General features: G+C 34.0%; 2 protein-coding genes across 8 annotated transcripts; both read right to left on the bottom strand.

Annotated features, from left to right (window-relative positions):
- Positions 1 to 212: 212 nt before the first annotated feature.
- Positions 213 to 14,785, bottom strand: LOC105113683 (putative disease resistance RPP13-like protein 1). 7 transcript variants are annotated; one of them, XM_011009965.1, is made up of 11 exons: positions 13,932 to 14,785; positions 6,316 to 10,593; positions 4,386 to 4,472; positions 3,514 to 4,114; positions 2,873 to 3,031; positions 1,453 to 1,488; positions 1,191 to 1,344; positions 995 to 1,049; positions 880 to 952; positions 732 to 802; positions 213 to 637 (listed from the first exon to the last, which is right to left on the bottom strand). In XM_011009965.1, the coding sequence occupies exons 1-2, from the start codon at positions 13,955 to 13,957 to the stop codon at positions 6,417 to 6,419; spliced, it is 4,203 nt and encodes a 1,400-aa protein (XP_011008267.1). In that variant the 5' UTR covers positions 13,958 to 14,785; the 3' UTR covers positions 213 to 637; positions 732 to 802; positions 880 to 952; positions 995 to 1,049; positions 1,191 to 1,344; positions 1,453 to 1,488; positions 2,873 to 3,031; positions 3,514 to 4,114; positions 4,386 to 4,472; positions 6,316 to 6,416. The 7 variants fall into 7 exon arrangements, with proteins under 7 accessions (XP_011008267.1, XP_011008269.1, XP_011008265.1 ...); XM_011009967.1 differs by having other exon boundaries at positions 880 to 1,049; positions 3,514 to 3,820; positions 3,891 to 4,114; XM_011009963.1 differs by having other exon boundaries at positions 880 to 1,049; positions 1,154 to 1,344.
- Positions 14,786 to 14,877: 92 nt separating this feature from the next.
- LOC105113684 (mediator-associated protein 1-like) lies at positions 14,878 to 16,498 on the bottom strand. The gene has a single exon (XM_011009970.1). The coding sequence runs from the start codon at positions 16,373 to 16,375 to the stop codon at positions 15,134 to 15,136; it is 1,242 nt and encodes a 413-aa protein (XP_011008272.1). The 5' UTR covers positions 16,376 to 16,498; the 3' UTR covers positions 14,878 to 15,133.

The raw sequence follows: 16,498 nt of genomic DNA, 5'->3' as shown, positions 1-16,498 counted from the left end.
GTCCATAAATTGCACCAGCCTACAATTAACAATAATAAGGATAAGCAGAAGTGTCTTCACCAAATTTCTCAATCATGTGGATGTATCACACAAAACAAATACAAACAAAAAACTTAAAATCCTAAATTCATATGATAACTATATAAAAATAAAAAATAAAAACTCTTACAACAAACATTTTCGTTCTTTTATCGATATTTTTTTTCTTCTTGTTTCCTTTATCTCCCTTCTTTTTGAGTTTCCTCATATACTTTATTGGAGTCAGTTCACTTCCAAGATGTTTTTCCCGCAAATTAAATAGTTTGTTTTAACAATGTCACAAATAAATACTTAATTAACACCATAAGAAAAATAATAAAATATATATAATAACAAGCTCATACTAAAAGCTTTGCATGGTTTACAAATGAAAGCGCTCCTTCAATATGCTTGCTCATCGAATCATAAATTTCTTTATTTTGATTTTGAGCCCTAGATCATGAATGCTTTTTAAAAACTTTTAACACTACAGTCTTAAAACAATACCCAATTACACTTTGTGACGTGCCTTGATCTATAGTTTTCTCACATTGTTACATCATCAGGGTTGGCTCTATTAATTGCTTGTTTGTGGAAATCATACCACAAATCACATAACCTGATATGAAAATTTGTTAAACAAAAATAAGATAAGGAAATTATGAGAAAAATATAAATTTACAATAATATAATATTTTTTATATAATACTTACCTAGTTACACTGTGCTTTTCTCATATTTTCTTGACCATCATCTCATTGCTATCATCCGAGAAAAATTTTTCCTTGTATTAAAATTATATATTAATTAATTTTTAAAATTTAAAAAACTATCAACTCAAATTAAAGATTATTATCTAACCTTAAACTTTCTCCACCAAGCTGCTACCATACTCATATAGCTGACTCCATTGAAATAATAGTTCTTCGAATGATAACTTCATCATAGATCAACTCCATTGAAATAATAGTTCTTCGAATGATAACTTCATCATAGATGTGATCGAATAGACAACCTTATTATTGGTAAACCTGAAAATCAATTCATCAAAACCATTTTAATTTAATGTAAAACTTAAAAAATACAAATACAAATAAATAACTTCAGTATTTAAAAGAAAAAAAACATTAATTACATAGTGAGGTCATCCTTCCATTCTACAGTAATTTTACCCAATAAAATGTCTCTGGTAAAGGGAATTCCAACTCTGCTGTCCACATTGTTCGAGCCTTGGTCAGTAACTTCCGCGGTAGATGCCTCTTCATGTGTCTCTTCATGATTGTCACTTGAATTAACAACACGATCACCAATGTTATTGCTTTGACACTGCTACTTGACAAAGCAGTAGCGATGTTGTTGGACTTGGGCATGTTTCTTCTTTGATACATGGTATCTAAAAGGAAACAATTAACACAATTACAAGAGAACTCTTACCTTAGTTTTTGGAACAATCCACCAATTCAATTGGCCCTGCACAGATTCAGTCACTTTTAAGTTCAAGACTTTTAGGCAAAACAAATATGCACATATCATTCAAATTTTACAATTCATATTCTATTGTAATAGTATAGCTCCATATACATCGAACCCAATAGGTATAGTTTAAAAATTGTGTAACAAAAAGGGAAGCCCTTGCAAAGAAGAAATGTTGAGCAACTCTTTCATATCTCTTTGTTCTCCAAAACCTATTAGAAGAGTGTGTGGAACTCAAAGAATTTGGTAGTTAACGTAATTGTTGATTTTGGTTTTCCATATGTTACCACTTACAAGGGAATGCTAGATTTTTGCAAGCAGCTTTTGTTACCTCTCAAGTACTTTAAACTACTTTTAAAACAACTACCTTTAAGATTAAAAAAATGCAAGAATTCTATAACACAAACAAAACTTATTCCTAGAAGCACATAATGCATAACCAACCAAGTACAAAACCAATTACGGAAGAAACCACTTATTGTACTCAAACCCACATACTGTTCAATGTTTATCCAGTTATCAATTCGTTTCTGAAACCAAAAACCATAAACCACAGACTACTCAAATATATGTCAGATAAACAAACATAGCTAGAGTGAACAACATAATCAACTGCCAAACCAATCTCCAAAGAAAGAAGTGAATGCTTCAATGGCAAACTCATAAGAGCACAAACTACATTACAGGTCATTGCTACATAATAGATGAGTTTGATGTCGTTCTTTTTGCCTAACATTTCTTTTTCGACGCAAGAGGTTCCCTAACTTCAACCGGCCCAAATAAGATAAAAGAATCTTTTTTGCAATAAGAAAAAACCTAACAAGAAGAAACAATATCAAGAGAAAAAGACTCAGTCAGTACGCAACACTCTGTTTGCCCTAAACATTCCAAAGAAGGCAGAATAATACCACTTGAACCATATACCTCACTTGTTCAAAACACACTACTCGTACATAATACAACACAAGCAATTTTTACAATCTAGTAGCCAAGTACGACAACAATTATTCATCAAACTAACCAACAAAATGGAAACTTGCAAAGTAATCGATTCAATCTTGGCATACAAATTTCAAGTAAAACTATCCAAATCATTTACAATGTTGCATGCAATTAACTATGAACTCAACCCTCATTTCCATATACAATCTAACCCCTTTTTCCACCAAATAAAAGCATACACACTACATAATACATTAGCTATAAAATGGTATCTCTGATTGCATCTATCAGTCAAGTTTCTTGCAGGAAATGTTCAAATTGGAATATGCATAAACACAAATAAGCATTCAACAAAAGTAACAGGAATTACAAGTCAAAGAACAAAACATTGAAAAGAGAATTGGAAGCTAACCAAATCAGAAAAGAAACATGAACCTACCTAGCAACACCCAAATGGAATGGGAATGGTGGGAAGAGAGAAGAACCGATTGAATGTTAAATCAAAAAAATAAATCTCCACACCTAGCCTCTGCAACAACTTCCTCGGATGGAAGACACTAGGATAATGAAATCTCCGAAGCACCCAAAACCCAAAGGCCTGCATTTAAAAAAAGCAAACATCAAAGAGAAAGACACCAAGAAACCCGAGAAACAACAGCAGAGAAAAGAGCACCAAAACGAGAACCAAAGGTGCCACCACAAATGACAGGGAAGGAGAGAGATCGAGTGAAATTAGGGCAGGAAATTTGGGGGAAATGCGAAAATTAGGAATTTCAATTGAGAGAAGAAGAAATGGGGGAGAGGACTGTCAGGTGTAATTTCATTATAAAATCACCAACAGAATTTTCATCAGCTATTTACTGGCACTATAACATGTCATCAATGCTACCATGCTGATGAAATTGCCACTATAATTTTTTTATTTTTTTAATTATGTCACCATTTTCATTAGCAATTGCCAACAAAAATGTTCCGTCGCTGTTTTCACCAGCATTTTTGTTGCTATTTGTCAATTTTCTAGTAATGTTTAATGGATGTAAAACAAGAAAAAATGATTGGACAATTCAAGTTCCAACTGACCTTCTGAATCTTAAGTAGTGTTTTCAACAAGTCGAGAAGCATTAAGAGAATGAATAAAATGGATCATCACTGTTATGACACGGTCATGCAGTTAGATTTCCCTTTATTGTACTTGTCAAACTTGTATCTCCTTGGCATTGTCTGGATTTACAGGCAAGCAAAATATAATTGACAAGTTCTGCACAGTTCTCTAGCACAGCTATATTCTCAGCGTCCTCATCAGTCATACCCCAAGCAACTATATAAATATGTCCCATCTAATGGGTAGAAGACCATGGTGTCCCCATGTTTCCCTTACACCGTCTTCCTGCAATGACTCAATCATACGGTGTAAAGAATTCCATATTTTATTAAAAAGTTCATGTAAGGCTCCAAACCTTTTGAAATTAATCTCTTGTCCGTGTAGCTTGCTTAAGGAAATTGCCTTATTCCAACTTGATATGCTCCTAGTTCATTGACAACAGCTTAAACTACTTCAAAAGCAATCGGCAGCATCTCCTCACATCCACCATATTGGACTATCTCACAATTCACTTCATCTTTTGTAAAGCTAGCAATTGGGCAGGAAGGAGACCCATGGATTTCAACTTCCACCGGAACCCTACAAATAATAACAGGAAATGATCAAAAGGGTACAAGCTGCTTTGATAATTTACCTCTGAAAAAGGTGCAAGACTTGTTTAAAAAACCAGTAATCACTTCTAACACTTCAACAGTCAAAAGACAATGATTGTTTCATTCCCATAAAACCTTGGTGGATTAACTCCCATCTAGAATTATAATCAGACCACAAAAGAAACAAAGTTACCAATAGACACCTATTACTATTTCTAAGAGGATCTAGAAAATGCAAGAAACAAGTTTCCATTTACCTGTCAATAGCAACATGGACCCCTAGTAAAACCTCTGAGGTGATCTGGGTGATGGATACACCATTTTCCTCATTTAAGTAGTTGAGCCTTCATTAAAAAAAAAAATGTGATAATGTCTTAGAATGATCTTTAACCACTTCTCCACTGCGGTAATAAATGAAAAGGTTCGTTTCTTCCATTTCAGTAATTCAAGGATACATCAATTTTCATACAAGAGAGAACCAATATGAAGTGCAGAGGGTGCAAACAATCAACTGATCAAACAAAAGAAAATAAACGGCAGAAATTCTCAAATTGAAAGGATTAAACGTGGAAGGAAAAAAAGAATTGAACAGAAAAACATAGGAGAGGGAGTGCCAGGAACAGAAATGCCTCCACTTCTACAATTATAGGAATGGTCAAAAGGGAATCATGCGTGCAGGTTTTCCTGTGCAGTAACCCTAGTGCTCAAGGACCACATTTAACAATAAAGAAAAGGTATATATATATATTGCCAAACAAACAATTGAAAATCATTAAATGAAAACAAAACTTATGAAAGAAAAAATTCGTATTTTGCAAGATTAATGCACTTCTCTTTCGCACAAGGGTTTGTAAGCAGTCTTGTTGAAATATAGTTCTACATGTTCAGTGATCAATAACATGCATATATCTCAATAAAGTGTGGGACTATAACAGTAGCAGCAGTTATGACCCCATATCATGCGCGTTGGTGCGAGCGGCTAAGTGTTCCTCAATTGGAAGTCCAATCACCAAGCAAAAGGTTCTCAAATGTCCTACCACTAAAAATTCAAAAAGAACAATAAGTAATTGCCTCTATGCCTTGAGCCTGCACTCCTAATAAACAAATTTTCCATTGATCCAATTTCTTGATTTTTATCTTCAATTGTTGGGAACTAATAAAGTTCTTATGCTAAACTCTAATTAATGAACCTACAAGTACCTTCAAATTGTATTGGATTAAATTCAGGTATCGTAGACATTCCCCATTTCCATCCCCAATCATTTTTAATTTCCCATTTATTGAAAAAGAAATCCCATTATTGGTTCGTTTTTCATCCAATTATATGGATCAACAATCAACACTGATGAAATTGACATTTTGTTTATAGAATAATATAACAATTTTATCTAATTCCATTCAGGACTATGGAATGTCTGAAACAAGGAATAAAGAGAATTTTAATTTTCTACTCAGATTGGAATTTGCAATGGATACAACTAGAAAAGAATTGAGAAATTCTACTTAACTTAGACTTATGAAATTTTATATAAAATAACAAAAAATGATTCAATTTCTACTATTATTTATGAGATTACATATTCCAATACAATTAGATACCTGTGAAATAAATAATTAGGGATTTGATCTTTTCAATGAGACAACAACCCAATAGTCAAAAACAATATAAAGTTGTTTTTTTAGCTCTTTCTACTTGATAAAATAGACATTAACTTGAAATTGCATAAGATAAGAAAGTGTAGAAAAAAGCTTCAGAAGTACCTGGCGCTAGGTATTTGCTTATTATAGATAGGGTAGGCATAGGGGATCAAATTATCATACTCACTCTTATTAGAGAGTATTTGACACATTATTTATCATCTGAGAGAAAACACTACAATTATATGCAAATGATGAAGAGAACGTGGGTTGCACATCGTGGTTGATTGGCTTCTTGATGAATATTTGTTGACGGATAAATTAACAATCTATATGGAGATACATAATATGTGTTATCTTAAACAACTTGTCTGACTTGATTGCCTTGATGAATAGCATGATTTTAGTTAGTTATTTCACCACTACAGATTGCGAGATGCCATAAGAAATGAAATATGGTGTATGAGCATGTAAGAGGTTGACTTTGACAAGACAACAATTGCACAAACCACTTGGCCAACTTTGAAGTCAGAGAACGAAGAATGGTACCTGATTCTCTTGTTCACTTTCAATCAGCAGAAACTAGTAACAATCTGCAGGTTCTACCACCATCATGGTTACTGGATTGCAAAATTCTATCCGGACTTCATTTATAGAAAACAAACATCCTGTGTTACATAGGGAATGAAGGCAATCATGGACCTATAGCGTCCATTCTTTCTTGAGCATTGTTTTTTCAGAAGGGGGCAAAATTCAATATGCAGGGACCCAAGCGTAGCAGGGAAGCATTCCTTAGGCAAGAAACAGAGTTTAGGGCAGTCTGAAATCATTAAAATTTCAAGAGACGTGAGACGTTTGAGGCCCTTTGATATGGACTTCAGACCCTTGAGACTCAAGATGTAAAGAGAGGTTAGTGAAGTGGGAAGAAGTTGACCCTCATCATCGGGAAAGGAAACCATATTTGTACAAGGACTTGTGCATTCAATTACAAGTCGTTTAAGAAAGATGAGTGTGTAGAGTCCCCAGTCTAACATTGACTCTGTGACATTCTCACAATAATGGATCTCAAATTCAATTAAGTTTGGAGGCAAACCCCCTTTTGAAAAAGAAACAAGATTGTGACAATGATATACACTCAACTCTTGAAGAGAAACTAGGCAGTCCATATGATCGGGTAGAGACCTCAAATTCTCACATTTCCATATGCTTAAAGAAATAAGATTTGGAGTGATCAATCCCATATCTGGGAATGATTCTAACATAGAACACCCACTTATTTCCAGCTCAGTGAGATGGGATAGGTCACATAAGGACTCTAATAACTGCATTGTGCAATAGCCAATTTCAAGCGTCTTAAGAGACCCAGGAAATTCAAAAGCTGGGAAGGGCAAGAGAGGTAGACCTTCTATGGTCAAATGCTCAAGACGAGACAACTCCCTTCTATCACTGCCATCATGCACAATTCCCCCATGTAGATTCTCGAGATTTTTGCACCATGAAATTGCCAATGACTTCAGTGTGATGGGCAACATTCCTCTTGGAATGGACACAAGAGATGGACACCAACTAATTAGCAACTCTTCAAGAAGGCACTGGCTGCTCTTACAGCCATTCATCGTTATCACCATCCCATCAGGCAATGACTTCAGCGAATCACACCGTGAAATCTCAAGACGTTGGAGAGTGTATGGCAAACCTCCTGGAAAGGACACTAGTTTTGGGCAATGATCAACTTTCAAATTTCTGAGTGAACCAAGGAACTGCAACCCACTTGGCAGCTGTTCCATGTCACCAAATTTCTCAAGCTCAACTAATGACACAGGCTGCTCGAACTTCTTGATCTCTAAATGCTTCATACTTGCAAGTTCATGTAAATCAGTTCCATCTTGCCACAGGTACATCAAATCATTGCAGTTTTCAATTTCCAGATCTTGAAGTGCCACCAAGGCTTGTAAAAAATCACCAGGTAAATAAACAAGGCCAGAGATGCTCCCAACTTTTAAAGTAGTAAGGGAGGGCATAAAAGACATATGGTTTAGAATTGCCTCGTTACACCCTTCAACAATCAATTCACAAAGACATGGAAGTATTTCAGGTAAGGCTACTAACTGCGGGCAATTGCAAATAGAAAGTTTTTTCACAGATGGAAGGTGACCTGGCAACTTCCCAGCCAACATGGGACAATTTATTATTGTAAGCTCACGTAGATAAGGAAATTCTCCTACTTCCTCTTGGTTGAGTCCATTAGACCAGGACCATTGCTTCCAATTCAACATATCCTCAATTATTAGACCCTCTAGAGATGGAAAAGCCTTGACAGAAGAACCAAACCCCAAAAACTCAGCACCAACTGTCGTTACCTTATCCATGCCTTTTATGCTCAAATGTCTAAGTAAAGGTAGTTGTCCTAGTGATGGTAATGATGTGATTTTATGGCATCCACGAAGTTGTAGGCACACCATATTAGTGAATGAGTGATCCCCTAACCATGATGGGAATGTTGTGCCACCATATGACATAATTGAAAGCTTTTGTAGAGTTTGATGAGGTTCTAGAAGGTTGAGGAGCCGCAATTCCCTAGCTTCACTTTGAAAACCATTGACATTATGAATCCATTCCAAGGATAATTCACTAAGGCCCCTCTTCTGCTTTAGAATGGCAAGCTCCGTGTCTTGAACATCCACCACATTATGTAGCCCTGTGATATTAAGTTGTCCTTGAAGATGGGAAAGTTTCATCAACTCTCTTATCCCGAGCCCTTTTCCCATGATAAACTTTGGCAAGGTATGGAGGTTTGTCAAATTACCTATCTGAGGTGGCATCTCTTGCAAACTATCTGTCCCGCTAATGTCAAGGTACTGCAAGTCAATTAGATTGTCAATGCCTATAGGTAACTTAATAAGTTTCTTGCAACCCCTCAATCCCAGCGTCTGCAGCCGAAATACTTCACATAGTGATTCAGGTAACACTTCAATTTCAGTATAAGACAAGTTAAGGTACCGTAAATGCTTTAATGCACAAATAGAACTTGGCAGCTCTACTAAACAATAACCAGCTAGAGATAGCACAACCAAACGTTTTAAGTTTGGAACCAAGTCATGCAACACCTTACTGGTCAAGTGGTTATATGGTGGTGAAAAAATTGGCAATGGTAAGAAAGTTCGTAAACTCTTCATCTCATAAAAGACTTCAAACCTTTGGGAGATGTCATAACGGTGACGAGTGAATGATGAATGGCGAACCTTTGCATGCGATGGTGAATCCTCAAGCTTATCACCCAAATGAAAGCATGCTTCTCCGCTAACAAACCGAGCTAGTTCACTTATTAGGTCATGCATAACATACCGGACATTGTTGACACTGGACTGCTGAAAGAAGGATCTTGATAACAAATCATGAAAGTATTCCTTGCCTATGTCTTTCATCTGTTTCTTTTCCTTTGGTTGCTGCAGAAAACCCTCTGCCATCCACAACGAAACCAATTCATTCTTGTCAAATTCGTAGTCCTTTGGAAAAATTGCACAATATGCAAAGCACTGCTTTAAATGAGAAGGAAGGTGATGGTAGCTCAATCTCAGAGCTGCAAGGATCCCACTATTCTCTTCTGGTAAATCCCACATTTTGCTATTCAATACAACCTTCCACTCTTTAGAATTCCGTTTACCACGCAGGAGGCCTCCAAGTGTCTTTGCTGCCAAAGGTAATCCCTTGCACCTTTTAACTATCTCTTCGCCTATTTCTTTCAAATCTGGATAATCATCAAAATTACTTGCATCTAAAGCATGTTTGGCAAATAGCAACAGACAATCATCATCCGACAGCTCCTTCAGTGCATAAGCATAAATTGAACCCGTCAGTAATGAGACTCCTTCGTTGCGAGTGGTGATAATAACTTTGCTTCCTCGTGCCCCGCTGGCAAATGGGCTACATAGAGCAGTCCATTCCTCGTAGTTCTCACTCCAAACATCATCTAAAACAATCAAAAACTTCTTGCCATACAGCTTCTCCTTCAGCTGCACTTGAAGCAAATTTAAATCACATCCCGCAGCAGAACTATCAAAATTTAAAATTGTTTTGGTTATCCTAAGCACATCAAAATCATCAGAAACACAAGCCCATGCTTTATAATCAAACTCCACACTCTCGTCATTATACACTAGCTGCACAAGAGTTGTTTTGCCGACACCTCCAAAACCAATAATCGAAATCACAGAGAACGGCGACCCATTTGCTGCTTCACCACCTCTCATCAACAATTCAACCAGAACCTCCTTGTCCTTTCCCCTCCCGTAGACACGTAGTTTTTCTTCCATCAACGACGTTGCGGTCAGTCTTTCATTGAATCTACTCAAACTACAGTCGCTCAAGTCCAAGAGATCCTTTTCTGCAACAATCTCTTGCAATCTCGAAGTGATCTCCTCTAGCTTGGACCACCCCATCTTGCCAATACCAGCAGACAAACAAGTTGGGACCAGATTCTTGCCTAATTTACTCTTCCTCCTCTTGTAGCTGTAAGTTTGAGACCAGGCTTCATTTTCAAACTCTTCCAAGACATCCTGGACATCATATGCCAAATCTCGGAGCTTGTTAAGCCATAATTTGACGGCCTGGTTAGTTATTTGTTTCTCTTCGGCATCAGTCAGAACCGCGCGAATCTCCAACAACCTTAATTCCCATTTCTTAAGTTCACTGTCGATTTCCTTTTCCTTTTTGCTAGCAAATTTAAGAAAACTAGCAGAAGCCAACTTTTCGAACAAAGGCTGAAGAATAGCAGAGGTAATAGCTTCTACAACATCCATCTTTATTTCTTCTTTTTGTTGAATCAGTCTGCAAATAAAATTCAAATTTTGAAGTAATTAGAATACTTAGGGCGTTGAGAAATAAAATTTAAAAAAAAATGAAGGGACGAGACAACTAGTTCTCGGCATTTTTTCATCAGTAAAGCAAGATAAAAAAAAAAAATCAAATTTCCTTGATTCCCTCCTCCTCCTCCTTGTTCTGTAAATAAATTGCCGACTTGTTTGATAATCTATCCGCTAGATCGAATTCCCCAAAGGTAATGAAGAGGCAGGGTATTTCAACCAAAAAATCGAATTCCCCAAAGGTAATGAAGAGGCAAGGTATTTCAGCCAAAAAAGAAACAATATATATATATATGTGTGTGATTTTTTTATTTTAAATTAATTTTTTAACTATTTTTAAGATTTTTTTAATATTTTAATATGAAAAATAAACTTTAAAAAATAAATAAATATTATTTTAATATATTTATAAATATATATATATACTTGAAAGGATGAGGATGGGCCGCCGCAGAAGAAATGGAGTTTCTTTTAGCCCATTTTATTCAGCAATTGAAACTTGAAACTTCATTCTGCTGGCTAAATAATTATCCCTTTTTATCACTTCTTTTCTTTTCTTTTTTGTCACTTTGCTGCTATTGATATTTCTTTTATCTTATATTACAAGAATAATATTATATTATCATTAAGTAGAAAACTAAAATGCGTAGTTTTTCCTATAGTTAGAGCATTGTTTATACACTTATAAAACATCATGGATCCTGTTTGTTTTGTAGCAATTTATTTTAGTTATCAATGTTTAATTTTTGATGATTTAATTCTAATTCAAAACTGGTCAATAATAAAATTTCAAGAAGAGATACCAAAATAAATAAATAAAAACATTGAGTATGAATTGCGTGTTATAGATTTCAAAAAAAATACACTTAGATCTTCAAACTTTTAAAATAATATAAATTATATAATTTACCATCCTTTAAATTTTTAAAAAAATTATTTTAATATAAAAATTTATTTTTATTATTTTTTAATTACTAATTAGAAAGAGGTTGACAAATTCCAATAATAAAAGAGAAAGTTATCATTCAAGTCATTTCCAATCACTAAAATAAAATATTTTTGTATTCACAATTTTTATATGATAAAAAAATTTTGATGGTGATTGTTTGGTGTTTCAATGTTTTTTTAAAAAATAGATTTAGACTAAAAAAAATAAATTTAAATAGATTTGATTTCAGATTTTTGAATTTTTTTAAGTATTTTAAGTTTATAAATTGATTTATGGTTATTTCAACGATGCTAGTAAGGCATTTTAAGATTTAAATAACTTAGAATTTAAGTTTTTTTGACATAAAAAATATTGTTTTGACTTTTTAGCCACCACAGTATAGGCGGAAAACTAAGTTTATCATTTACGTATTTATTTTTAAAAGAAAGTTGTTCACAACTTTAAATAAATAAATAAAAGAATCATGCCCATGCAAGCTAGTTAGCGCTTGAAGGTCCACTCATGCATCCAGACTCTTTTTCAGTTTTTTTTTATATATATATAAATATATATAAAGATTAAGTATAAATTTAAAAGAGAGAAAAATATTTAACTCTTATTTTTATTTTTTATTGATATTTTTTTTATAAATAATTTTTAAAATTTATATTTTAATTAATATAACTCATCTGCGATTTTTTTATTTAATTATTTTAATAGAGATTCTTATAAAATTATTTTGTGTGTTTAATTCTTATAGTGATTTTTCTAATTTTTCTATAATTTTTTTCATCTTTTGTTTGGATGAATTTTATTTTTAAAAATAAAAAAAAATTCAAATAATATTTGTAATATGTATAGTCTTGCCTAATATATTTTTTCTACTTTATTCAAATAATTTAATATGTGTGTTTATTTTTATTATTATTTGATTGAATAAAAAAATTATTTTAATTAAAAAAATTTAACAAACACAACTAGGTAAATATCATATTTTACAACTAGATAAATATCATATTTACGAGATAAAGTATTTTAATTTGTATTTGTTTCTTAATTTTTTTCAATTTTATTTTTAGTTATTATTAATTATTTTTTAATTTATCAGTTCTCAATTTTATTTTATTATTTATATACATAAACTTTTTAATTTGCACTTAAAAAAGTTTTAGTTACAAGAAAACATAAAAAAAAATCTGCATATATAATTTTTTTTATAAGAAATAAAAATATTTAATCCACATTAGAGCAAGATTCACATAACTAGTATCTACTATGTATTGATATTAATTTTTTTTTAGTGTTGTTTGAATGCTTTGCTTTTTAATATTAATTAATACAATTTTTTGGAAAAAAAAACTTGCAGTGTAAATTTTGTATAATATATTTATTTTTAATTATTTATATTTTTCCCAAATAAAAAATCATGTTGTAAGTTTTTATTTAAGATTTATATTGCATGTATTTTACAGAATATATATATATATATATATATATATATATCCTTTCAAGGTCTTTTGTTTAAAGATTTATTTTAAAATAGAGTTTAAATTATATTTCATAAATATTCTTATTGTTTTTCAATTAAGTCTTTTTCAAATAAAAAAATAAAATAATGTAATATCATTTGTAGTAATTATGGTTTCTTTTTTTTTAAAAAAAAAAGAGTCAAATACCTTAAGAATTTCCAATGAAGAGCATCGAGTATATAGTTATTTATATCATTTTTTAAATATTATTTTATTGTTTATAATAATATTATTGAAAAAAATAGTTGATAAAAAATTATACAAATACTTAATCAAATGGAATAAACAAACAAGATTTGATTGAATAAGTGCGATACAAATCGAATTATAGAAGTTTGTTGTTATTGCACTGAGATTTTGACAAAAGAAAAAACTAACAACTAAAGTTGTAAATAAATTTATGAAAGTTTGGTGTTAATTACCTTAAAATTTAAGTAAATTCACTTTGCATTAACACTGATTTCTTATATATATATCAATCTTACAAGTTTATACAGATTTTTCATTTATGATTTTCTGTACACATTGCTTAGTAAATATTGTTGGATGATTTAAATTATGTATAGAAATTTCAAAAATAAATAAATCATTTTAAATTACATATAAAAAGTCTCTACAAAATGTGCACAAGAATAGTTAATGGTTTTTATCAGATAATCTAATTGTTATAGAGTAGTTACCATGCCTAGAATATAACTAGTAGTGTACTATTAGTTATTTTTTAAGATTTATTTTTCAAAAAATATAAATATAAATAGAGAAAGAGAAATTCGATGTAAAATGTTTCTTCCATAAAACACTGCTAAAGATTAGTAGAATCTATGGGGTCGGTTTTAGAGAGATTACCTGTACAAAGGCCCAGCCATTGCCATATCTGAAGATAGACTCCATAAAACCAAGACAGCAATGTGCACAGGAAAACATGAATTCGTCTTCTCCCTCTAACAAATTCTTCAAACCCCGAGTGAGGATTCTCAATGCTTAAATGGCAGGCACAAATAGACCCTAAACAAGCACTTCCCAGATTTCAAGTTAAAGCACTTTTGGAGTAAAATTGAGAGTAGATTGCTTCCTTGAAGATAATACAGAGCAATTACCGAACGAGCTGTCTAATCAAAGATACTCCTCATAACTTCTACAGCCCAAGCCAAGCTTAACAACAATGATATAATGATCAAACGAGGAAAGTAGATATTCAAAGCTCCAATCACAACTAAAATCCACAAAGACATCCTTAACAATCCAACTGCGAGCAAAGATTAGTGGGCTGGCTCAAATCACGGAATTTCAAAACAGGTTCAAGCAATTTGATCACAATCCAGCAGCAATATCCAATTCTTCGAGTGACCCAACAATCATGTAAGCCATTGCCACTTGCAATAGCAGTAAGACAAATTCCAGCACCATCACTGATAGGCCTTTTGGAAGCAAATTAAGAGAATTCCGGCTGATGGAGACAAGGGAAAGGAACTCCACAATATGAAATGAACCATGGATGCTGCCATTTTCCATTCAAGCACAACAGTGAAGCTTGATAGAGATACAGTTTCAACTCATGGGAGGTACATCCTCTTTTTTCTTTTTTCTTTTTTCTTTTTTCCTAACACTATCTTGCGCTTCTATTAATTCCCTTGAATATAAGAAAAGATACTGACCCAAATGAGAGACCCTTGATTCCTACAGTTTCATCTGAAGCTTAATAGAGATACAGGCAAGTGGTATATTTTGTCACAGAAACGGATTCTAAAAACAATGTCCCGAAGAAAACCACAACAAAATGAATGCTCACGGTGAAATAATACCTGTATCTTTTATTCTAAAAAGTCATTCCAATCTATGCATCAAACCATATCTACAGAAGAACAAAGTATGAACCGCTAAACAAATTAGAAAATCATTATTCATTGACTATCTTGTCAAAGTTAAAAAAGACTAGGGATAAAGGAATCCCCAGAAACACCCGAAAAGAAAATAAGTGACTTCCCCTACACTAAATCAATAACCAAAGGAAAAATATCCTTGATTCCTACAGTACCACCATCAACAAACTAAACACCCATAGACCGCAACTCATCCAATTGTGCTCTAATCTGATCCTGCACCAACTCCAGCCGCTTGGAATAAACCTCCAACTCCAATATATGTTGCTTCCTCCACTTCTCATCCATCATCATTACATCCCCTACTCCAAAACTCAATGGCATCGCATTCATTGCCAATCCCCCAACGCCTCTACCAACACCACCCATCCCGGCTCCCGCCATATTGCTCAACAACTCCTTAAACAAAGGCGACAAACAACTCCTCATTGTCTCCTCGATCACACTCGACAAATTCCCGTTCCCACCCCCGCCCCCATTAACATTAGTCTCGTTCCCCACGAACCCATCATTCATCAACACACGCTTCTCCTCCGTTCTAACACCAACAACTGGTCGCGACCGCGACCGTTTTCTTGATCTAGGAGTAGACCTTTGATCCTCAATTTTAACAGCTACATCGGCATCCATCATCACATTATGGTTATTGAAGTTAGGGTTAGGGTTTCCTCCATCATCATCATCCAAATTGTGCCCATCTTCATTACCAAAACCCGCGATTTTTCCCGTAGAACTCCAGATCTTCCTCGAAATCTCAAAAGTAGCCTGATCATGTGGGGATTTAAAGCAAAAATCTTTGCCAGAATTTATCTTATTCAGAACATTACGATACTTCTTCTTTAAACGACGTAGTTTCTCAACAAGCTGGTTCTTGTTAAAATCGAGCTGGAGTTTCGACTTGATTTGATCATAGAATAAAGCGGTGTCGTTATGGTGATTATTAACAGTACCTTTTGTCGTTGTGTAATCTAAGAACCCTTGAAGTAGTTCAATTTCATCTTCATCGGTCCATAATCGTTGAAATAACCGCCTGGTGTCATCGAATTGCGGTTTCTTCGAGTCTTGAGAGGGGATGATTGTCGTTTCAGGGGGAACGCGTTGTCGTTTCAATACATCGGGTGTGGAATCAGAGGCCACTGCTGTGGTGGTGGTGGTGGTTGTGACAGCAGGGATTGAAGCGATGGTGACGGCGGGGATGGCAGTGGGGACGGCGGCTGAAGTGGAGGTATCATCGTCTTCGAGTAATTCTTCGGATAAGACGTCATCGTTTTCGGGCAAGGTGTCATCATTTTCGATTTCAAGATCGTCTTCAAGATCGTCGTTTTGAGATTGAGAAGATTGATCATCTTCATCTTCGTCGTCAACCTCGAGATCTTGGTCGAATACGGTGTCATCTTGCTCCGCTGCCATTGGAGCGAGAGAGAGAGAGGGTGGGTTAGGGTTGAAACCTTGCGAGTTGGACTTTCGTTGTTGGAGAGGGGAGGAAGGGAAGTCTGATAGCCCGAAAAATGTGGTAGTCTTTTTCACAAGGGT

The sequence above is a fragment of the Populus euphratica genome, unplaced genomic scaffold, assembly GCF_000495115.2.
Source record: "Populus euphratica unplaced genomic scaffold, PopEup_1.0 scaffold444.1, whole genome shotgun sequence".
NCBI classification, from domain to species: Eukaryota; Viridiplantae; Streptophyta; class Magnoliopsida; order Malpighiales; family Salicaceae; genus Populus; species Populus euphratica.
Note: the sequence above shows the minus strand (reverse complement) of the source record. Positions and strands in the feature narration are given on the sequence as shown.

Coding starts and splice junctions, on each gene's coding strand:
- LOC105113683 (XM_011009963.1), bottom strand. CDS start 13,957: ATGGCAATGGCTGGGCCTTTGTACAG. Junction 10,594..13,931: donor ATGGCTGGGCCTTTGTACAG/GTAATCTCTCTA, acceptor TTTTATTTGCAG/ACTGATTCAACAAAAAGAAG.
- LOC105113684 (XM_011009970.1), bottom strand. CDS start 16,375: ATGGCAGCGGAGCAAGATGACACCGTATTCGACCAAGATCTCGAGGTT.